The sequence below is a fragment of the Beta vulgaris genome, chromosome 9 (assembly GCF_026745355.1).
Source record: "Beta vulgaris subsp. vulgaris cultivar EL10 chromosome 9, EL10.2, whole genome shotgun sequence".
Lineage (NCBI taxonomy): Eukaryota > Viridiplantae > Streptophyta > Magnoliopsida > Caryophyllales > Amaranthaceae > Beta > Beta vulgaris.
This window is the reverse complement of record NC_079210.1, coordinates 24,414,543-24,438,004: the sequence shown is the minus strand read 5'-3', so window position 1 is coordinate 24,438,004 and position 23,462 is coordinate 24,414,543. Positions and strand designations below refer to the sequence as shown.

Genomic DNA, 23,462 nt, shown 5'->3' with positions numbered 1-23,462 from the left:
TTCGGTTAACCGTTTACTCAAAAAGCATAACCGTAACCGTACCATTTAACCGCTAATTTTTTCGGTTCGGTAACCGTACCGTTCAAACTTTTTTTTGTCGGTACGGTAACCACCCATTTAGACCGATTTTTCGGTATTTCGGTACGGTATTTCGGTTTCGGTTTTTTATGAACACCCCTACTCCCAACCTAACAGACAACACCCGGAAGCTGTTAAATTCGACGACGACAATGAACTAAATGGTGAAGTCAACAAAATCCGTCCAAGAGTTTGCATGCTCCTCTCCATTGGGAATCCGTCTCTCTGGATAATTTAACCTCAAAAATAACTTTGATATACAACTAAAATTTCATTAATACAAAAGAAGGAAAATCTTTACGTAGTAATCGTTCCACTGTACAATCTAACGCCTTTTCGATATTCTATTTTATATCATTATTATTCATGCCTTTGTATATCATATGCCTGCCTGATCATTATATGCATGTTATATGATTGTCCTGCTTTACTGTTTTTATCACCCACATGTTATTTTTGCTAATTAAAGACCTAAAGAATTGTTCTAACATTTATCAGATTAATTTTGACAACCTGCTAGTTTTCGTGTAAAGTGATTGCATAATAACTTGTCACTAAAAAATTAGTCTTTTTCTTTGTTTCCAGAACCAACTTAGACTAAATATTTTTAAGGTGTATAAAAATATTATATGATTATTCTTTGGCATAAAATCTGTAATGAATCAATATTTAGTAAAGGCCAGCAATGGGCAATGTGGTTCATTATGATCATATTTGTACCATCACCTCTGAACTCAATCTTTGGTTCATTTTGACCATCTCTAGAGTCTAAACGGGGAAATCTACATTGGATAATTTGTCCCTACGGCTTTTGCATATCAGAACAATTTTCAATAAAACCTTAACAATGGGGTAGTCAAATATAATACATGCTCACACCACATAGGCGAAATAAAAGCACGCTTACAATATGAATTGGGCATTTATAGTTCTAAGAGTTGACTACGACTTACATGAGGATGCAAACTAGACCTAGGGTATGAATTGGGCTTTTATAGTTCTAAGACTTTACTAGGGTTACATGAAGATGCAAACTAGACCTAGGGTATGAATCGGGCCTATATGGACCTAAGTTTTAGATTGGATTAAAATTATACTTAGATTGAAATGGATTAGGCATAGACTAGGAGACGCACATGAGCTTGACTTAGACTAGTGTTTACATAAAGATGCAAATGAACCTAGATTTTGGGATGAACTAGACTTATATGGACCGAAGGTGGATTATAATGCAAGTGGGCCTAATATGAATGCATGGACTTAAGCTTAGATGGGCATATCATAAATGCAAATGGATTCTAATGCACGTGGGCCTAAAATGAAGGCAAGAACTGAAATTTAGATGGGCCTATGATGAATGCAAATAGGTTGAGACGAAGGTGTTTGCACTAGGCTAAGAATTTTCGAAATTATTTTTTTTTTTGAAAGGAACCCCTTGTTTTTATCTTTTATTGGGAAAATATGATCAATAAATGTTTTCGGAAAAAGATAGAATAGAAGAGGGGTGTAGGATTGATTTTGAAAAACATATATTTTTGAAGGAGATGCAATAAGATAGGGTAGGAATGATAGGGAAGATTTGTTAGAGATGGGATGAGATGGAACGAGGTAGACATGCACTAGTAGAAAAATGTTGATTTACGTCTCATCAAGTGCGTCGTACAATTGGCAAACCGACGCAAAAGTATCATTTGCGTCATATGGCTGTTGTATGCGACGCAAATCATGGTTCATGTACGCCGGACTTAAGGTGCATTCGACACAAATACCCAACGCAAATGGGTGGGAGAATCATGTGCGTCAGATGCTTTGCTATGTTTGACGCGAATAACTAAACCAAATGGGCACAATGAACAAGAAAATTTGCGTCGGATGATGTATTGCATGAGATGCAAATTATTATATTAGGGATCTACGTCGGACCTTATGGGCCCATCCGACGCGGATTGGCCCACTATTCTTTTTAACTTCCGTTTTTTCTAACCTTATCTCATGCAGCTCACTTCCTCCCCTTCTACCCTCCCACCCCCCCCCCCCCACCCACCCCCCACCCTCTCCTTTCCCCAAAAAATTTCATTAACAGCCTCATGTACACCCACACTCCACACTCACTGATACGTATTCTATCATAATTTCCACCCAAGAACTGTTCGTTTTCCACCAGTTATGATAGAGATTTTCCATCGAAGAGGAACCCTTCTTCGACCTCTTGTTTGTTCGTTCATTTTTGAAGCACCAATAAGAAGCCATCGCTGTTTGTTTCTTGCAATTTCATTTTCAACCGAAGACTTGCGATAGAGATTTTTTCATATTAGATTTGCTCGGCGAGTTGCGGTTTCTCTTGTTTTTATTCTTTGTTCATGTAAGTGTTGAAATTTGAATAATTATATCTAAGTTTTTGAATTTTCAACTTTCATCTTATAACTTGTAAGATGTGAAAATTCAATAAGAAAATTTTGTAATTTTTTCTGTTTTATTTTCTATAATTTTCTGTTTTATTTTCTGTAATATTTTCTGTTTTATTTTCTATAGTTTCTATTTTTTTGTAATTAGTGTTTTAAAAACACCACTTCCTATTTTTTTCTCATTGTAAATTTATGATATTGGTTTGGATCTATTATCAATATAAATTTGTTTCATTTCCATACCAGCACAAAAATGCATGTTGTTTATGTTGCCTTTGATTTCTGAATTTTTAGATCTTTTTTGTTAGGCTATTAGCAGTATTAGGTTGTTGGTAAAACTTCTAATGATGAAGCTGAGTGCGTCATTTGCGTCGTACTCTAAGTTATGTTCGACGCAGATGGCCAATCATCTGCGTCGCACATAGCTTAGAGTACGACGCAAATGGCAACGCACGTGACTGTTGTATGGTGGTGGCGAAACAACATGTGCGTCAAACGTAGAGTAATATCCGACGCAAATAGCGCAAAATCTACATCATGTCCTTATTCGACGCAGATCATGTCTCCCATATTTGCGTCGAGACCTGTGGCGTCGGACCAAAGTCCAACGCAAATGGGGGTCCTGGGGCCGACGCTAATCATTGATTTTGTAGTAGTGATGCATGAGGACTCTAACTCCACTATGATCATTTTTCTAGATGCACTTTTTAGAAGAGACTCAACCTTAGATAATATGTATGAAAAGACTGATTTTTACAATTTGCAATTAAATTTGAAAGATTAAAACCATGCAACTAACTCATCCACTATTCACCAAATTCGTAGACAAACTGAAGATGAAATGACATATAAATCTCATTAATATATAAAGATAAAAAAAAATTAGTTACATAAACAATACAAAAGATCAAAAGTTGAATGAAAAAGCAAAAACAAAAAAAAATCAAGAGTTACAACTAAATGACTAATTACAAAAAATATAATAAAAACAAAAATATATTAAAGAGATATGAAACTGAAAATAAAAAAAAATCATAAAACAAAAATTCTTCACACAGATCTAAAACAACAAAAAAATTGAAAAAAAAACAGAAACCAAAAAAAAAAAAATTTACTTGTATCAGGACCTATTGCTGCGGTTTTGGACAAAAACCGCAGCAATAGGTCAAGATATTGTTGCGGTTCCTAGCCAAAACCGCAGCAATACGTTGTACTTTTTAAATAAAAAAAAAATTTATTGCTGCAGTTTTGGCGAGGAACCGCAACAATATCTTGGCCTATTGTTGCGGTCAAAAACCGCATCAATAGGTTAATTACCTATTGCTGCCCCCTTAAGTGCTACGCGGCCAAAACTGCTACAATAGGACACTTAATGACCGCAACAATAAGCATTTATTCTACTAGTGTTATTATGCTCTTATCTTCCATAATTCTAGCTTTAATTTCTAATTGTGCTATTATTTGTGAGTCTGCTCAAAGATTGAGTTTTTGTTTGATTTTTTTTCCTAATTGTGCAATGTATTTTCTATGTGAACTTGGCTGCATGCTTCTTTAGTGCTTTATCTTATTGGTTATCTTCTATCTCTTTCTTGTTACTTTTTGTTAAATATTGATCTTTGTTTGCCATTTCATTCTCATAAATGTTTGAGAGAGTGTCTAGATTATGCTCTATGCTTGAGGTTAATGCTCTCTAGAGGGTTGACATTCTGTGTTTAGTTTCTTAAGGATAGAATAAAGTGGTAAGGAGCTGGAACAAAAGCAAATCAATAGAATTTAATAATACCTTAACAGGAGGAAATATATGTTGGTTTGGGTTTGAAAAGAATAAGTTGTCGTTGGTAATCCATAATTTTATGTACACATAGATTATGGTTTTAGTTTTTGTTTGGTATTTTTCTAATCGTGTTATGCATAGATACATAAATTGAGTTTCTATTTGATACATAAATTATGGATTTAGTTTTTCTTTGCGCTAATTTATGACGTTCTTGTTACATAAATTGGTATTCTTTGTGAGTCTATCAATGATTGAGATTTTATTTGACTATATGAGGGCCATGAGGCTCTCAATACACAATATAGTCTCCTTTATGAGACAAAAAAATCGTAGAACAACTTCAATCTAAAGACAATTTCAATCTAAAGAGATAAGAAAACTCTTTTACAAACAGAAAAGAGTGCAGATGATAAGAAAGTTCTTTAATCTTACTTTTGAACTTAGATGCTTATAGAAATACAACAGGATGTTTTACTTGTTGATCTAATTTTTTGTTGGTTCTTTAGATCCAGTTTTACTCGAAAAACGTTGTACAAATTGATGATGTACCCATCGGTGCTCTTACCATTCCTTGCACTGAATATTAGTTTATCATGACAAACTAAACGGCAATATATCCACACTAGAAATAGACCAAATAGATTAAAAACTGAACCGCATAACTTATCACCCCAATGACTCAATCCAGCTTGATTTGAAATACAATATATCTCTTCCAAAAGTTCAAAAGAACAACTCCCTGCTCAAGACTCTTATTAGACAATTTTCTCAACTAGTAGGTAAAGTTCGTAAAGGAGAGGCTTCAATGCACCTTTTAGATTGTGCGCAAGCAGTCTTGGAAGTGACAAATCAAAAGGTTTGCTCATATATGCTCCTATTGTTGTTGAGCTGCTTTCTAAAACTGTCATATGCTCATATTACTGTACATAACTCAGAATGGTAGCACATATAACTAGTTAATATGTAGCACAAAGTATTAATCTTCCCAGGTTATATATAGATCAGGCGATCCTAATTTCGAGTATACCTCTGCAGGAGCCACAACATGAGACAATTTGTGACTACCCTTGCGAGTAGCAGAGCAGTTTTGAGCTGCTCCCAATCTGTGCTTTGGAACTATTCCCAGGTCTAATGGGGGCATATTCTATATCACAAACAATGACCTGTTAAGGGGCAATGGTTCTGTAACAGCCTGGAAAATTTTAAAGTAAAAATAATGAAATGAATATAACATTCTAATAAAAAGTGGAGACAATAGCGGAAATATCGTCTCATTCGAGGATGTTACTACTCAAAGGTTCAAGGTTCAATTAACTAAAAATAAGTTCAAAATGTAATGAGTCGAAAAATACGAGGCAATTACAACCTCAAACCACTATATCAAATAACTGATGGAAAATATAATAAAATAAACTCAGCACTCTTCTAATAGCCCTTGAAACCCCAACTAGAAAGAGAACTTGTAAAAAGGTAAACAACAACAACCACAGTCAGTGGGGAGTGACTAGCAGTTCTCCTAAACCACTTTACACCAACTATTAGTAATTAATAAAGCTTAAAAAGAATAAGTAAAGATATTAAACAATCAAACCAAATGCTTTAATTACAATATAACCATAAACACAACTATTGGAAAAAAAAATACTGTAATTTTATTTTTAAAAAAAACTAACGAGACCTCTGCCCATATTCATTTGAAACCAATTTATATAATCCGTCCCCGATCTTCCACTTAGCACAGACTTCGTAACTAATTGAAGAAAGAAAAATAAACAAATGTAATAAAACAATTCATACGAGATAAATTTCAAAACAAAAATATATTGGACCTCGGCCCACAGTTCTGCATGAATCAAAGTTGGAAATCCGTCCATAGGGAATCCGTCCCTACTCACCCTAACCTAGAGCAGGCCCAACTGCAACTAGACAGGGAAGACAACCTTGACTCAAATAAATCATTAAAACGACCGTAAAAATAAGCTGAGGTAAGTACAGAATGCAATGAATCGTAATACACGGAACCTGTTTAGTCAAAGCTAGGAATTCGTCCCTAGTCTAAGTGTGGCCACACTCCCAACTAGGGGTGTTCATGGGTGGTTAACCGTCCCGAAACAATATTTCGGTTCCGTAACCGGAAGTTTCGGTACGCTATTTTTGCGAACCGTAATCGTAACCGTTTAAACCGGTTGCCGCCTAGCGGTTAACCATTTTTTCGGTACGGTTTTTTGGTTAACCATTAACCGTTGTTTAAGTTATACTATTATGTTTTACATGATGTACATATATATTTTCAATTTTTTTGTACATATATTTTAATATTATATATACTCTAATATAAAATGTATTATAAAATGGATAATAAATCAATTGGAAAACTTAACTAACACTAATGATTCACTTCATTTCCTAATTACAATGTTTATATTAGTACTAGAGTTTCTAAATAATTACATACTTCCTCTAATTATTAAAACTTAGTAACAAATATTAGAATTAATGTAATTGTTTGAAAATGTTTCACAAAAATTAAATAGAGAAAAAAAGATTTCGTTATTTCGGTTAACCGTTTACTCAAAAAGCATAACCGTAACCGTACCGTTTAACCGCTAATTTTTTCGATTCGGTAACCGTACCGTTCAAACTTTTTTTTGTCGGTACGGTAACCACCCATTTAGACCGATTTTTCGGTATTTCGGTACGTTATTTCGGTTTCGGTTTTTTATGAACACCCCTACTCCCAACCTAACAGACAACACCCGGAAGCTGTTAAATTCGACGACGACAATGAACTAAATGGTGAAGTCAACAGAATCTGTCCAAGAGTTTGCATGCTCCTCTCCATTGGGAATCCGTCTCTCTGGATAATTTAACTTCAAAAATAACTTTGATATACAACTAAAATTTCATTAATACAAAAGAAGGAAAATCTTTAAGTAGTAATCGTTCCACTGTACAATCTAACGCCTTTTCGATATTCTATTTTTTATCATTATTATTCTGCCTTTGTATATCATATGCCTGCCTGATCATTATATGCATGTTATATGATTGTCCTGCTTTACTGTTTTTATCACCCACATGTTATTTTTGCTAATTAAAGACCTAAAGAATTGTTCTAACATTTATCAGATTAATTTTGACAACCTGCTAGTTTTCGTGTAAAGTGATTGCATAATAACTTGTCACTAAAAAATTAGTCTTTTTCTTTGTTTCCTGAACCAACTTAGACTAAATATTTTTTAAGGTGTATAAAAATATTATATGATTATTCTTTGGCATAAAATCTGTAATGAATCAATATTTAGTAAAGGCCAGCAATGGGCAATGTGGTTCATTATGATCATATTTGTACATCACCTCTGAACTCAATCTTTGGTTCATTTTGACCATCTCTAGAGTCTAAACGGGGAAATCTACATTGGATAATTTGTCCTACGGCTTTGCATATCAGAACAATTTCAATAAAACCTTAACAATGGGTAGTCAAATATAATACATGCTCAACCACATAGTCGAAATAAAAGCACGCTTACAATATGAATTGGGCATTTATAGTTCTAAGAGTTGACTACGGCTTACATGAGGATGCAAACTAGACTAGGGTATGAATTGGGCTTTTATAGTCCTAAGACTTTACTACGGTTACATGAAGATGCAAACTAGACCTAGTTATGAATCGGCCTATATGGACCTAAGCTTTAGATGGATTAAAATTATACTTAGATTGAAATGGATTAGGCATAGACTAGGAGACGCACATGAGCTTGACTTAGACTAGTGTTTACATAAAGATGCAAATGAACTAGATTTTGGGATGAACTACTTATATGGACCGAAGGTGGATTATAATTGCAAGTGGCTAATATGAATGCATGGACTTAAGCTTAGATGGGCATATCATAAATGCAAATGGATTCTAATGCACGTGGGCCTAAAATGAAGGCAAGAACTGAAATTTAGATGGGCCTATGATGAATGCAAATAGGTTGAGATGAAGGTGTTTGCACTAGGCTAAGAATTTTCGAAATTATTTTTTTTTTTTTGAAAGTGACCCCTTGTTTTTATCTTTTATTGGGAAAATATGATCAATAAATGTTTTCGGAAAAAGATAAAATAGAAGAAGGGTGTAGGATTGATTTTGAAAAATATATATTTTTGAAGGAGATGCAATAAGATAGGGTAGGAATGATAGGGAAGATTTGTTAGAGATGGGATGAGATGGAACGAGGTAGACATGCACTAGTAGAAAATGTTGATTTACGTCTCATCAAGTGCGTCGTACAATTGGCAAACCGACGCAAAAGTACATTTGCGTCATATGGCTGTTGTATGCGACGCAAATCATGGTTCATGTACCGGACTTAAGGTGCATTCGACACAAATACCCAACGCAAATGGGTGGGAGAATCATGTGCGTCAGATGCTTGCTATGTTTGACGCAAATAACTAAACCAAATGGGCACAATGAACAAGAAAATTTGCGTCGGATGATGTATTGCATGAGATGCAAATTATTATATTAGGGATCTACGTCGGACCTTATGGGCCCATCCGACACAGATTGGCCCACTATTCTTTTTAATTTCCGTTTTTTCTAACCTAATCTCATGCAGCTCACCTCCTCCCCTTATACCCCCCCCCCCCCCCCCACCCTCTCCTTTCCCCAAAAAATTTCATTAACAGCCTCATGTACACCCACACTCCACACTCACTGATACGTATTCTATCATAATTTCCACCCAAGAACTGTTCGTTTTCCACCAGTTATGATAGAGATTTTCCATCGAAGAGGAACCCTTCTTCGACCTCTTGTTTGTTCGTTCATTTTTGAAGCACCAATAAGAAGCCATCGCTGTTTGTTTCTTCCAATTTCATTTTCAACCGAAGACTTGCGATAGAGATTTTTTCATATTAGATTTGCTCGAGTTGCAGTTTCTCTTGTTTTTATTCTTTGTTCATGTAAGTGTTGAAATTTGAATAATTATATCTAAGTTTTTAAATTTTCAACTTTCATCTTATAACTTGTAAGATGTGAAAATTCAATAAGAAAATTTTGTAATTTTTCTGTTTTATTTTCTATAATTTTCTCTGTTTTATTTTCTGTAATATTTTCTGTTTTATTTTCTATAGTTTCTATTTTTTTGTAATTAGTGTTTTAAAAACAACACTTCCTATTTTTTTCTCATTGTAAATTTATGATATTGGTTTGGATCTATTATCAATATAAATTTGTTTCATTTCCATACCAGCACAAAAATGCATGTTGTTTATGTTGCCTTTGATTTCTGAATTTTTAGATCTTTTTGTTAGGCTATTAGCAGTATTAGGTTGTTGGTAAAACTTCTAATGATGAAGCTGAGTGCGTCATTTGCGTCGTACTCTAAGTTATGTTCGACGCAGATGGCCAATCTTCTGCGTCGCACATAGCTTAGAGTACGACGCAAATGGCAACGCACGTGACTGTTGTATGGTGGTGGCGAAACAACATGTGCGTCAAACGTAGAGTAATATCCGACGCAAATAGCGCAAAATCTACGTCATGTCCTTATTCGACGCAGATCATGTCTCCCATATTTGCGTCGAGACCTGTGGCGTCGGACCAAAGTCCAACGCAAATGGGGGTCCTGGGGCCGACGCTAATCATTGATTTTGTAGTAGTGATGCATGAGGACTCTAACTCCACTATGATCATTTTTCTAGATGCACTTTTTAGAAGAGACTCAACCTTAGATAATATGTATGAAAAGACTGATTTTTACAATTTGCAATTAAATTTGAAAGATTAAAACCATGCAACTAACTCATCCACTATTCACCAAATTCGTAGACAAACTGAAGATGAAATGACATATAAATCTCATTAATATATAAAGATAAAAAAAATTAGTTACATAAACAATACAAAAGATCAAAAGTTGAATGAAAAAGCAAAAACAAAAAAAATCAAGAGTTACAACTAAATGACTAATTACAAAAAATATAATAAAAACAAAAATATATTAAAGAGATAAGAAACTGAAAATAAAAAAAAATCATAAAACAAAAATTCTTCACACAGATCTAAAACAACAAAAAAATTGAAAAAAAAACAGAAACCAAAAAAAAAAAAATTTACTTGTATCAGGACCTATTGCTGCGGTTTTGGCAAAAACCGCAGCAATAGGTCAAGATATTGTTGCGGTTCCTAGCCAAAACCGCAGCAATACGTTGTACTTTTTAAATAAAAAAAAAATTTATTGCTGTAGTTTTGGCGAGGAACCGCAACAATATCTTGGCCTATTGTTGCGGTCAAAAACCGCATCAATAGGTTAATTACCTATTGTTGCCCCTTAAGTGCTACGCGGCCAAAACTGCTACAATAGGACACTTAATGACCGCAACAATAAGCATTTATTCTACTAGTGTTATTATGCTCTTATCTTCCATAATTCTAGTTTTAATTTCTAATTGTGCTATTATTTGTGAGTCTGCTCAAAGATTGAGTTTTTGTTTGATTTTTTTTCCTAATCGTGCTATGTATTTTCTATGTGAACTTGGCTGCATGCTTCTTTAGTGCTTTATCTTATTGGTTATCTTCTATCTCTTTCTTGTTACTTTTTGTTAAATATTGATCTTTGTTTGCCATTTCATTCTCATAAATGTTTGAGAGAGTGTCTAGATTATGCTCTATGCTTGAGGTTAATGCTCTCTAGAGGGTTGACATTCTGTGCTTAGTTTCTTAAGGATAGAATAAAGTGGTAAGGAGCTGGAACAAAAGCAAATCAATAGAATTTAATAATACCTTAACAGGAGGAAATATATGTTGGTTTGGGTTTGAAAAGAATAAGTTGTCGTTGGTAATCCATAATTTTATGTACACATAGATTATGGTTTTAGTTTTTGTTTGGTATTTTTCTAATCGTGTTATGCATAGATACATAAATTGAGTTTTTGTTTGATATATAATTATGGATTTAGTTTTTCTTTGCGCTAATTTATGACGTTCTTGGTACATAAATTGGTATTCTTTGTGAGTCTATTAATGATTGAGATTTTATTTGACTATATGAGGGCCATGAGGCTCTCAATACACAATATAGTCTCCTTTATGAGACAAAAAAATCGTAGAACAACTTCAATCTAAAGACAATTTCAATCTAAAGAGATAAGAAAACTCTTTTACAAACAGAAAAGAGTGCAGATGATAAGAAAGTTCTTTAATCTTACTTTTGAACTTAGATGCTTATAGAAATACAACAGGATGTTTTACTTGTTGATCTAATTTTTTGTTGGTTCTTTAGATCCAGTTTTACTCAAAAAACGTTGTACAAAATGATGATGTACCCATCGGTGCTCTTACCATTCCTTGCACTGAATATTAGTTTATCATGACAAACTAAACGGCAATATATCCACACTAGAAATAGACCAAATAGATCAAAAACTGAACCGCATAACTTATCACCCCAATGACTCAATCGAGCTTGATTTGAAATACAATATATCTCTTCCAAAAGTTCAAAAGAACAACTCCCTGCTCAAGACTCTTATTAGATAATTTTCTCAACTAGTAGGTAAAGTTCGTAAAGGAGAGGCTTCAATGCACCTTTTAGATTGTGCGCAAGCAGTCTTGGAAGTGACAAATCAAAAGGTTTGCTCATATATGCTCCTATTGTTGTTGAGCTGCTTTCTAAAACTGTCATATGCTCATATTACTGTACATAACTCAGAATGGTAGCACATATAACTAGTTAATATGTAGCACAAAGTATTAATCTTCCTAGGTTATATATAGATCAGGCGATCTTAATTTCGAGTATACCTCTGCAGGAGCCACAACATGAGACAATTTGTGACTACCCTTGCAAGTAGCAGAGCAGTTTTGAGCTGCTCCCAATCTGTGCTTTGGAACTATTCCCAGGTCTAATGGGGCATATTCTATATCACAAACAATGACCTGTTAAGGGGCAATGTTCTGTAACAGCCTGGAAAATTTTAAAGTAAAAATAATGAAATGAATATAACATTCTAATAAAAAGTGGAGACAATAGCGGAAATATCGTCTCATCCGGGCATGTTACCACTCAAAGGTTCAAGGTTCAATTAACTAAAAATAAGTTCAAAATGTAATGAGTCGAAAAATACGAGGCAATTACAACCTCAAACCACTATATCAAATAACTGATGAAAAATAATAAAATAAACTCAGCACTCTCTCTAATAGCCCTTGAAACCCCAACTAGAAAGAGAACTTGTAAAAAGGTAAACAACAACAACCACAGTCAGTGGGGAGTGACTAGCAGTTCTCCTAAACCACTTTACACACAACTATTAGTAATTAATAAAGCTTAAAAAGAATAAGAGTAAATATTAAACAATCAAACCAAATGCTTTAATTACAATATAACCATAAACACAACTATTGGAAAAAAAAAACTGTAATTTTATTTTAAAAAAAACTAACGGGACCTCTGCCCATATTCATTTGAAACCAATTTATGGAATCCGTCCCCGATCTTCCACTTAGCACAGACTTCGGCTGTAACTAATTGAAGAAAGAAAAATAAACAAATGTAATAAAACAATTCATACGAGATAAATTTCAAAACAAAAATATATTGGACCTCGGCCCACAGTTCTGCATGAATCAAAGTTGGAAATCCGTCCATAGGGAATCCGTCCCTACTCACCCTAACCTAGAGCAGGCCCAACTGCAACTAGACAGGGAAGACAACCTTGACTCAAATAAATCATTAAAACAACCGTAAAAATAAGCTGAGGTAAGTACAGAATGCAATGAATCGTAATACACGGAACCTGTTTAGTCAAAGCTAGGAATTCGTCCCTAGTCTAAGTGTGGCCACACTCCCAACCTAACAGACAACACCCGGAAGCTGTTAAATTCGACGACGACAATGAACTAAATGGTGAAGTCAACAGAATTCGTCCAAGAGTTTGCATGCTCCTCTCCATTGGGAATCCGTCTCTCTGGATAATTTAACCTCAAAAATAACTTTGATATACAACTAAAATTTCATTAATACAAAAGAAGGAAAATCCATTGATGGCCTGTTTGGATACAAACATTTCATTTGAAATGCTGTAATTGGTCCAATTCACATGTTTGGCAATTTAAAGTATTTGGAATTGGATTTGGGCCCAATTACCTACACATATTAAATATACCTCAACCCATATCATTTGAAATCCATAGTAAATTACTGTCATTTGAAATCCAAACCTCACTCTTCATCCTCAAAATATCACGATAAAACTCGTTACTCATTTTCTCTCTCTTCCATTGGAGATTTTTCGAGCTTTCTCTCTCCTCGTTGTCTGGTTTCACGATTCTTCGGTTTCTCGTTTTGATTGTCTCCCTCAAGCTTTCTCTCTCCTCAACACATCGCGAGCTTTCTCTCTCCTCCTACATTGCGAAATCTTATTTTTAAGGTTGGTTTCTCAATTCTTAATTTTTTTACATGAATTTGCTGCGAGATTGTTTATGGTTGAGTTATAAATATTGTTTTAGGTTAGAATGTGTAATTGATTGAAATTTGGATTCTATATATTAGTTATTTATATCTTGCGATTAATTAGGGTTTTTTTTAGTCTTTGCAATTGTTACTAAGTATATGGCTTATTCATCATCTCTCTGTAGAGCAAGTTTATAGACATGTGGAGAAGCTAAATTTTTGTGTCTGCCATGGACTGTTGACATTGACAATTTTTTAAAAATGAGATAATGTTGACAATTAACAATAATGTACAGGTTCTCTAGATTTTGTTGCTAATCATCTCTCAGATGAAGTATTAGAAGTATTGAAATATTTTGGTATACACCAAAAATGTAGTAAAGTGACGCAAATCTTAAGAGCATTAACATGGAATAAAAACATAACCTAAATGCTTCTCTGCCTGCAGATAGAGAGACCAATAAGGAAACCCAGATAGCAGATATAAAAGGAGAAAGGTATTCATGAAGCTTTTTCAAGTTGCTAAGAATTTCAGTTGCTATCATTGGTAATATAATAAAGCAGATCACCAAATAGTTAGTTATTGTTGTATGTACATTGAGGAAAATTACTATATTTACATGAGATTAACTGTGGCTTCGAAGCTCCCTTAAACTCTTGGTTATTATGTGGTTTTGCATCATATATTCTTTCTTTCTTAATAGTTTTTTTTCGTGAAAGTGCTTTAGTTTGGTGGTTGGTATATGTTTGTGAATAGTTTTATGCTTCAATATTATATGATACTTGATATGTTACACAGAAATTTGAAAAAATGTCGGATGAGGTCAGTATACAAGAGTCAAGGAAACGTGCAAGGGACAACGATGAAGATCTAGAGTTAGTTATCCAAGTTATAGGTTTTATTTTAGTAGTTGTGGGGGCATGGTATGGTCAACGATATAGGGTGAATGAAGTAACATGGAATGAGTGTGAGCGTGCACAAACAAGAGCTACATGGATTAATACTTTGAGGAATAATAGAATATGTTGTGAGCAATTGCGTCTCGACATACGTTGTTTTGAGAAATTGTGTCATACATTACAATCAAAGGGGGACCTAATGACTACAAGAAATGTCACCATAAAAGAGATAGTTGCATTATTTCTTCATGTCCTTGCACATGATTTGAAGAATAGAAAAATGCAAGCCCTCTTTGCTCGTTCAGGAGAGACTATAAGCCGCCAATTTCATGTGGTCCTTCGATCTATGCTCAAAATAGGAAAGTATTATATCAAGCCAGTTGACCAAGGTATTAGCTATGACGGGGATAACAAGTGGAAGTGGTTTGAGGGACTTCTTAGAGCTCTTGATGGGACACACATTGATATGACGGTCCCTATTGAGGATAGAGCTCGGTATCGAGATAGGAAGGGGGACATTAGCACCAATGTGCTAGCTTCATGTGATCCAAACCTTCGTTTCACATATGTTTTACCTGGTTGGGAAGGATCTGCATCTGACCCTCGTGTTCTTCGTGATGCTCTCCACAGGCCCAATGGTATAAAAGTACTAAGAAGTAAGAGTTTATAACTTATTATCTTATAATTAGTTAATGACGTATAAAATCCAAAAGGGTAATGTTAAATTTATATGATGCAGATAGATATTTCCTTGTGGATTTGGGATTTACAAATGGTGAAGGTTTCTTAGCTCCTTACAAAGGTACTCGGTACCACTTGAATTTGTGGCGAGGAAACACTCCCACGAATTACAAAGAGCTTTTTAACTTGCGTCATTCGTCTGCAAGGAATACAATTGAAAGGGCATTTGGACTATTAAAAAAACGTTGGGCTATACTTAGGGATCCTAGTTTCTTTGATAAAAAATCAAATTAGAATCATCAATGCTTGTTTCATACTCCATAATTTCTTAAGGGAGGAAAATATGGAGGAAGCAAGACTTATACATGAGGTAGACCAAGACTTACTTGATGTGGAGCCAAATGATGATATAGATGAAGATGATGATTTCATTTCAACCGCCCGGTCAACAAATGAGTGGAATAATTTTATAGATGATCTTGCTAAGAAAATGTTCGAAGAGTATCAAGTGCAAAGGGTTCAAGCTATTTGAATATGTCCTTGTCCTTCTGTTTTTCTTAATTTTTATCAAAACATCTACTAAGTTGTAATCTTTTGGATTAATTTATATGACTATCTCCTTTGTATTCTAGTACCAATGTATTCAGTTTCTTTATAGTTCATTTGTTTGGAGAGAAGAATGATTAATTTGGTAATAGAAAAGCTTGGTGTTTGAGCGAAGATGAGCTGTGGTTTTAAGGTTGCAACTTTTATATGCGTATAATTTATTTGCAAGCTTATTAGATACTGCTGCTGCTTCCGTGTTTTAAAGCTTACCTGAACATCTCATGAATATCTGATCTGTACTTGAGATTATTTGTAGACAGTGTTCATCACCTGTTTGGCAGGTGCTAATGACAGTGATTAGTGTTAGTTATTACATGCTGCTCCACCATTACATGCTGGATTATGGGTAAGAGCAATATAGCAGCACACAGATACTAGAGCTTCTGACTATGGAAGTAATAAAATATGTGTTCACAGATCATGCACACATTTTGTGTTTGCAGATTGTGTGCCATTTATCTTGCTGCACTCTTGTTTATTGTTTCTCATTTGAGATTTCACTTAAAATAGGTCGTCTCTAGTGTATGCTGATTTTAGAGTGATCTGATTTTTGAAATCAGACAATGGACTACAATTTCTGCAGTACTTTGATTACTGTTAAATTACAGGAAGTAAGAAAATATAATCGAAGAGGGTTTTATGGCTTCTGATTTAATGTTCTCTTTTCATAGAGTAGTTCTCTTTGCCCTTTTGATGTTACTTTCAGACCTTAGTGTAGACTAAAAGTTTTCAACTCGGTATGTTATAACCAACATGATATAAATTTAGGAAAAATGGATCAGAATACCCCCAACTTTGGGCGGTCCGCTTTTAATACCCCCAACTTTGGATTATTTTTAAATACCCCCAACTTTGGGGGTGGTCCGCCAAAAATGCACCATTTACCTGTTATGACCGGATGAACTGGTAAACCAAAAAACCTCCCCCCTGCTCATCTCTCTCTCCTCTCGTCATCCCCCACCCCCACCCCCACTGCCACCTTCCCTGACCACCACCACCCATCGAATTCCCCCCTTTCCTAACCCCCTTCGAAACCCCTACCTGCACCCCCCTACCTGCACCCCCGTCGATTTCCAGCAAACCCCCACCGAAAGACTTCAGTACTGTGACGAAGGAAGAGGTCAGAAACCGAGAAAATCGAGGGGGATGGGAGGGAGATTTCGACGAGGATTAGGGGAGGGGGGTTCCGAAGGTTGTTAGGGCAGTGGGGGGGATGCTGCTGTGGGGGTGGAGTTGGGGGATTGGGGGCTGCTGGGTTAGGAGTGGCGAGGGGGTGGCGAAAATCGAGGGGAGGGGAGGGAGATTTCGACGGGGGTTAGGGGTTCCGAAGGTTGTTAGGGCAGTGGGGGGGATGCTGCTGTGGGGGTGGGGGTTGGGGGATTGGGGCTGCTGGTTAGGAGTGGCGAGGGGGTGGCGAAAATCGAGGGGGAGGGGAGGGAGATTTCGACGGGGGTTAGGGGAGGGGGTTCCGAAGGGTGTTAGGGAAGTGGGGGGCTGATACGTGGGGGGTGGGGTGGGGGATTGGGGGATGCTGGTTGGGAGTGGCGAGGGGTGCGGGGTGGAGGGAGTGGGGGACTGCTAGGGGATGGGAGTGGGGGGGTTCTGGGTGGTGGGAGTAGGGGGATGGTTGGGTAGCATGAGGGTTTCAGCCAGGGAGGGGGGGGAGGGTCTGGGGTGGGGGAGGGGTGGTTGAAGTGGTGGTGGGTAGGAGTCGAAATTAAAAATAAAAGAGAAATAAAAAAATTACCTTGTTAACAGGTTACAAGTCATCTGGGTGCATTTTTGGCGGACCACCCCCAAAGTTGGGAGTATTTAAAAATAATACAAAGTTGGGGGTATTAAAAGCGGACGGGCCAAAGTTGGGGGTATTCTGATCCATTTTTCCTTATAAATTTATTCTCGCTGTGCTTACTCTGTCTACCTTGCTGCTTGCTTACTTGCTACTGGGAGTAAGATTAATAAGTCTAGATGATTACAGAAGATGTATTTTTTTCTGTAATATGTACAATCCAGGTTATGTTACTGCCTCCTGTCCTTTGATATGTAATTGTATGTATGACGATACTTGAACTTGAAACAGTGGATACATAATGAATAGTGCAGTCTCCCCTGTGAAGATTGTGATTCATAGTTAACGTTTACTATGTGTTTTGCGATATGTAGGAACAAATGAATTCCAAAAGACAAGGCAAAGAACCTATGGGTCCTCCACGTAAACGGGGATATGTTGCGTGGAATCGCCAAATGGATGTGATTCTTACTTCCACATTATATGAGCAAATTAACGAAGGGAACAAGGGTGTTGGGGATTTCATTTCAAGTCCCAAGCGTATCAAGCCGTGGTGGACAAATTAAGGCTTGAATTGAATATATCTGTGACTGTGGATCATGTTAGGAACCGAATTAGGGTTTGGAAGAGGCACTATGCTACTATTACTGAAATTCGAGCTTACACAAAATTCAAGTGGGATGAAGAAAAGAAGATGGTGGTGATCCCTCTAGAAGAGCTTGATGAATGGAAAAAAATTGTCAGGTATGTTATGTCTTAATTTTTGTTTTGCAATTCATCTTATTAGTGATTAATATTAGAAACTGTGATAAAGAAAAAGAATGTTTACTAACACTCATAAATTATGTTCTGGCATTCTGTTTATAAGAACATATACTGGAAAGTTTACTTCTTAGGATAAAGTGTATACCAGATATTTATTTAAGAATCTGTCCTTATATACCAGATATTTATGTCTTAACTCTTGTGTTTACTAATGACCTTATATATGGATATTAATGCTTGTTCACTTCTGGTGACCTCCTTCACTGACTATGTATACTTATGTTAGTTGGACTATTGGAGTATGATTTATGAAGGGGCTCAAGTTTACTTCTTACGTAGTTGGTTAAGTTTAATTTGTAATAGCATGTGGAAACAATCCAAGCAACTTTACAACTTGTTGCTTTAATTTATGTGCTATTATTATTAATTAATATAAACTATCTTGTGGTAAAATATTTTAGCTCAACTAGTGAACCTCTTACCGTGGTACCGAATTATCCTACATTCCAATGTAATTTTATACACTAGTATTGTTCTATTCCTTCATATAAGCTGAACCAGTACGTTTTGTAGTGAAATGATTATGCAATTTAACTTTTGCTATTGTTTAATGTATAGGAAAATCCTAATGCCTCTAGATACTTGAACAAGTGTATTGATAATTGGGACGACATAGTGACTTTATTTGCTTTGGATAGAGCAACCGGTGATGGGGCAGAGCAACACGAGGAGTCCGCTGCTGCTATGGACACTGAAACTGAAGGAGGGAGTACATCGGAGACTTCTTCCGGAGGGTCAAACAAGAAGCTCAAGAGGGATCGTCTTGCGGATGCTGTTAGTAGTTTTGCGGATTCTTTCAAAGAGTATGTGAGTAAAGCGCAAGGCCCTCCGAAACCGAGTTCCCAAGAGATATACGACGTAGTCTCTAGCGTTCTTGGGCTTTCGGGTCAACAGGTGCTTCAAGTTGTCAAGAGGTTTATGAATGGGCCGGTGAATGAGTTCGATATGTTAAAACATCTACCGGAGGAGCAAAAGTTAGACTGGATTTTATTATGTATTAGTGATTAGTAGTTCTATTTTGTTGGTTGTAGGATCGAATTACAATTCCAAACTTTAACTTGGTTTGCCAAACAGTATTTGAATTTGAAATTCAACATTTGAAATTCCATGAATTCCCAAACAACTTATTGGAATTTGAAATTCCAAATTTGAAATTCTTAAGTTTCCCAAACACTAGACTTGGAATTGAATTCTGGAAATTGGAATTCCGAAATTGAAATGTACTATTTGAAATGAAATATGGGTATCCAAACGCAACCTTAAGGTCTTACCTCCCAATGAATAAAAAGTCGAGAAAATAATTGAGAGTACTCAAATGTGTTGATAAATAAGTTCAATTAGAATAATATGAAGAATAGATAATAAGTTATAATTAATCAAATTAATACATAAAGAAAATTTAGTTAACAACCCAAGAGAATAAGAAGAACAAATCTAAATACAATTAAGTAGAATATGAGAAACAACAAAGCAGACCCACCTATAATTAATTATACTTTGCAAACCAGATCACTTATGCATATTAGCACATGAAATTAGGAGGACAAACAACAACGCAGGCCATCAGAACTAAGGAAAGACAAACCAACATACACCACTTAGGGTGCGTTCGTTTCGTCTGAAATTTTCTGATCTGATATGAATTTTTTTGATCTGATCTGGTCTGATATGAATTTTTCTGATCTGGTCTGATATGAATTTTTCTAATCTGATTTGAATTTTCTTATCTGATCTGAATTTTTCTTATTGTAGTTGATTTTATGGTTATAATTTTTCTAATATGATTTGAAATTTTCTTATCTGATTTGATCTGATCTGAATTTGTCTTATCTTATCTGATTATTTTTTGAATAAGCACCATAATGCTATAATAAGTTGAAACGAACGCATCGTTGATTAATAACAACTCACGTAAGACCTTAATAACCAAAATAATATATGCAAAGTAAGTCATGAGACCTTAATAACCAAAGGCTTAAAAGCTTATACTCACATAAGCCAAATAGAAGCGGTAATATTCTATAACCAACCCATGCTCAAGAGTCAAGCCTATACATATACAACTAATATAAGCAGGAACCATACACGATACATACATACTTCAGTATATCAACAATACACTCCAAAAGTGCAGCCAAAGAGCCTCGAAACAACAAGTAATTCAACCTGAGACAAATCAGCAAAATCATCTATAAATTGCAGCAACTTCATTCCCCCCCCCCCCCAATCACACCCAAATACTACTGCTAATATAGCACAAAAGCGCGTCAATACAGTAGCAATAAAACTGTAAGCAAAATAATGTTGAAATTATATTCTTCAATGGTGTTTTTGTTGTGGTAACTTGTCCCGCATGGAACAAATAGAACAAGATGTGTTTATAAGTGTGTTAGTGGTATGCACTAACAAGATGATGTGAACCTTGGTTTTCGGCCTTTGTGTGTGATTTGGGTATGCAGGTAGAGCTGTCAGTTTGGTTAATGAACTGCTGGTTGAACTGAACAAACTGAAATTTAAACTGAATTAAACTGAACTGGGAGTAACTGTAACTGAAATCAAGAAAAATGCTAAACTGAAACTGAAATAAACTGTAAATGAAAAACCAGAACTGAACTGAAACAAACTGTAACTGAAAATAACTGCAAAAAACTGAAAAGTTGATCGATCAACTGAACTGAACTGAACTGAATATTTAACTGAATTAACTGAACTGATTCAAACTGAAACTGAAACTGATTCAAACTGAAAATTTTTAATCTGGTTTTTAATTGTACACGAACCGAATTCACATATTAGCCGAATTCATGATAGTACCTCCAATTGCTTACATTTAATAATTAATTAAACTGACCTGTGACTAGTGGTGTCAGAAACAGATCTGACCGCTGGGTCAACCTGATTCTGACCTGACTTGAACCTGGTTCGACATGTGACTCTGTGAGGGTCAGTCCCCAGACCTGACCGAAACCTAACCTGGGATTACCCAGACCTGACCGGCACCTAGCAAGATTATATGCTGACCTGACCAGACAGACCTGCATTTAAACTCGAACCCGATCGTATTCAATCAAATATTACTAAATCTAGCCTATTAAATCCAATTATTATTTTATATTTAAAAAATCATTTAAATATATTAATTTTATCTTTTACTAAATATACACTATATCATTCCCTTAATAAGTTGATACAATTTATTACTCCCTCCGTCCCAACATATAGTTCCCATTTCCATTTTGGGTGTCCCAAAATATAGTTCCCATTTCCATATTGAGTTCCACATTTTTCCGTAATTTGTCTAGAAAAATCGTGTCCCATCATTTATTTGCTTCTTGAATTTTGTTTTTTCCTTTGTTTATTCAACCAAAATGTTACAATTAATGCTCCTTCACTAATTATCTCCATTCTCTCTCCGAAAATCATCTTTTCCCATACAACATTTATTTAAATAAACAAAAAATCTTTACTATCCCAACTTGCATAAATTAGCGTGAAAAAAGGGAAATGGGAACTATATTTTGGGACGGAGGGAGTATTATATTTTTTAATAACATGATATTTTATACGTTTATTAAACTAAATATTATATAATTGATATAGTATGAAAGAGAGGCAAGTTATTTTCTTTCACTCTTGCATTATTGACAAGCAAATACTAAACCTATTAGAATTATCACTATCAAATTAAAATCAAACCAAAAATGATTACTTAAATTCATAAATCTTACTTAAATTAACCAACAAATATCACTTGAATTAACTAACTAAATATCAAAATTACATAAAAACAATGATAAAAAACCAAAGAAAATAACATCACAAAAATTACAAAGAAATTAACATGAAATACAAAAGAAATCTGAATATTAATATAAAAATTAACAACTAAATTACAAAAAAAAAATACATAGAAAATAACAAAAATACACACCAAAATCTGAACCAATTTCAGGTATTCTAAGGAAAATATAGACAAACCAAGCATCATAAATCTACAAATATCAAAGCAAATAAAAAAATATCACATTCGAACTTTATAAAATAAATGTATAGATCTGAGTAAAATCCAATTACTTCACAATTACATTCGTTCATTACAAAAATATAACAAGATCTAAAAGTTACAAAAAGAAAAAAAAAAAGTTCAGTTAATTTACTAACATCTTAATCGAAGAAGAAAAATAGAATTTTAAACAAGATGAAGAGAAGAGCAAAGAAGAAGAAAAAAAATATATTAACAAGAATCGAAGAAGTGAAGATCTAAGACAAAAAAAAAAAAAGGAAAAGAAGAGGAAAAGTAATGGATGAAACGGTGCTTGAACGACCGCAATTGCGAACACAACCTTGCGATTCGTGCGATGAGGGCTGGGCGAGCGGTTCGCGCGACGAGGGCTGGGTGAGCGATTCGCGCGACGAGGCTGGGCGAGCGTGTGTGCGGGGGTGCGAAGGCTGGTCGAAGGTTTGTGCTAGTGATTTCTACGAGGGCTTGTGCGACGAGCGTCGAGTCGACGCTACTGGGGGCTGGGCGACGATGTTCGAAGGTTGTGGTGCGTGTGTGCGAGAGTTGCGTGCAAAGCTTGAACGACCGCAACCGCGAACGAAGCTTGAAGGAAATTTACCATGAGAGGTGCGTGAGAGAGAAAGTCGAAGGAGATCTACCATGAGAGGGAGGAGTATGAGTCGGTTGAGGGAGAAGTGAGAGTATGAGGGAGGCTGAGGAATGAGGATGGGACTTGGGAGGGAAGGGGGGGGTTTAGGGTTAGAAAGGAATTTGATTCAATGTTTGGATTTTGTTCTTTCTCTAATCAATGGTCTAAAGTCATGATCCATGACATTCTTTTTTGACCAATGAGAATTGAGAATGTCCAATTACATGGATTGCTAACTTAATCAATGGTTGGATTTTCATCTTTCTAAAATCAATGGTTGTATTTTGGTATTATTTTGAT

At 35.4% G+C, this 23,462-nt stretch overlaps 1 protein-coding gene across 5 annotated transcripts; it reads left to right on the top strand.

Annotated features, from left to right (window-relative positions):
- The first annotated feature begins 13,315 nt into the window (after positions 1–13,315).
- LOC104902848 (hypothetical protein) lies at positions 13,316–19,667 on the top strand. 5 transcript variants are annotated; one of them, XM_048636715.2, is made up of 4 exons: positions 13,319–13,689; positions 14,161–14,209; positions 14,512–15,268; positions 15,352–16,013. In XM_048636715.2, exons 3-4 carry the CDS (start codon positions 14,524–14,526, stop codon positions 15,585–15,587), a joined length of 981 nt encoding a protein of 326 aa, XP_048492672.2. In that variant the 5' UTR covers positions 13,319–13,689; positions 14,161–14,209; positions 14,512–14,523; the 3' UTR covers positions 15,588–16,013. The 5 variants fall into 5 exon arrangements, 4 of the variants coding, with proteins under 4 accessions (XP_048492672.2, XP_048492673.2, XP_048492671.2 ...); XM_048636716.2 differs by having other exon boundaries at positions 14,161–14,259; XR_008967671.1 differs by lacking the exons at positions 14,512–15,268; positions 15,352–16,013 and adding an exon at positions 18,063–19,667 and having other exon boundaries at positions 13,316–13,689; positions 14,161–14,259.
- The last annotated feature ends 3,795 nt before the right edge of the window (positions 19,668–23,462 follow it).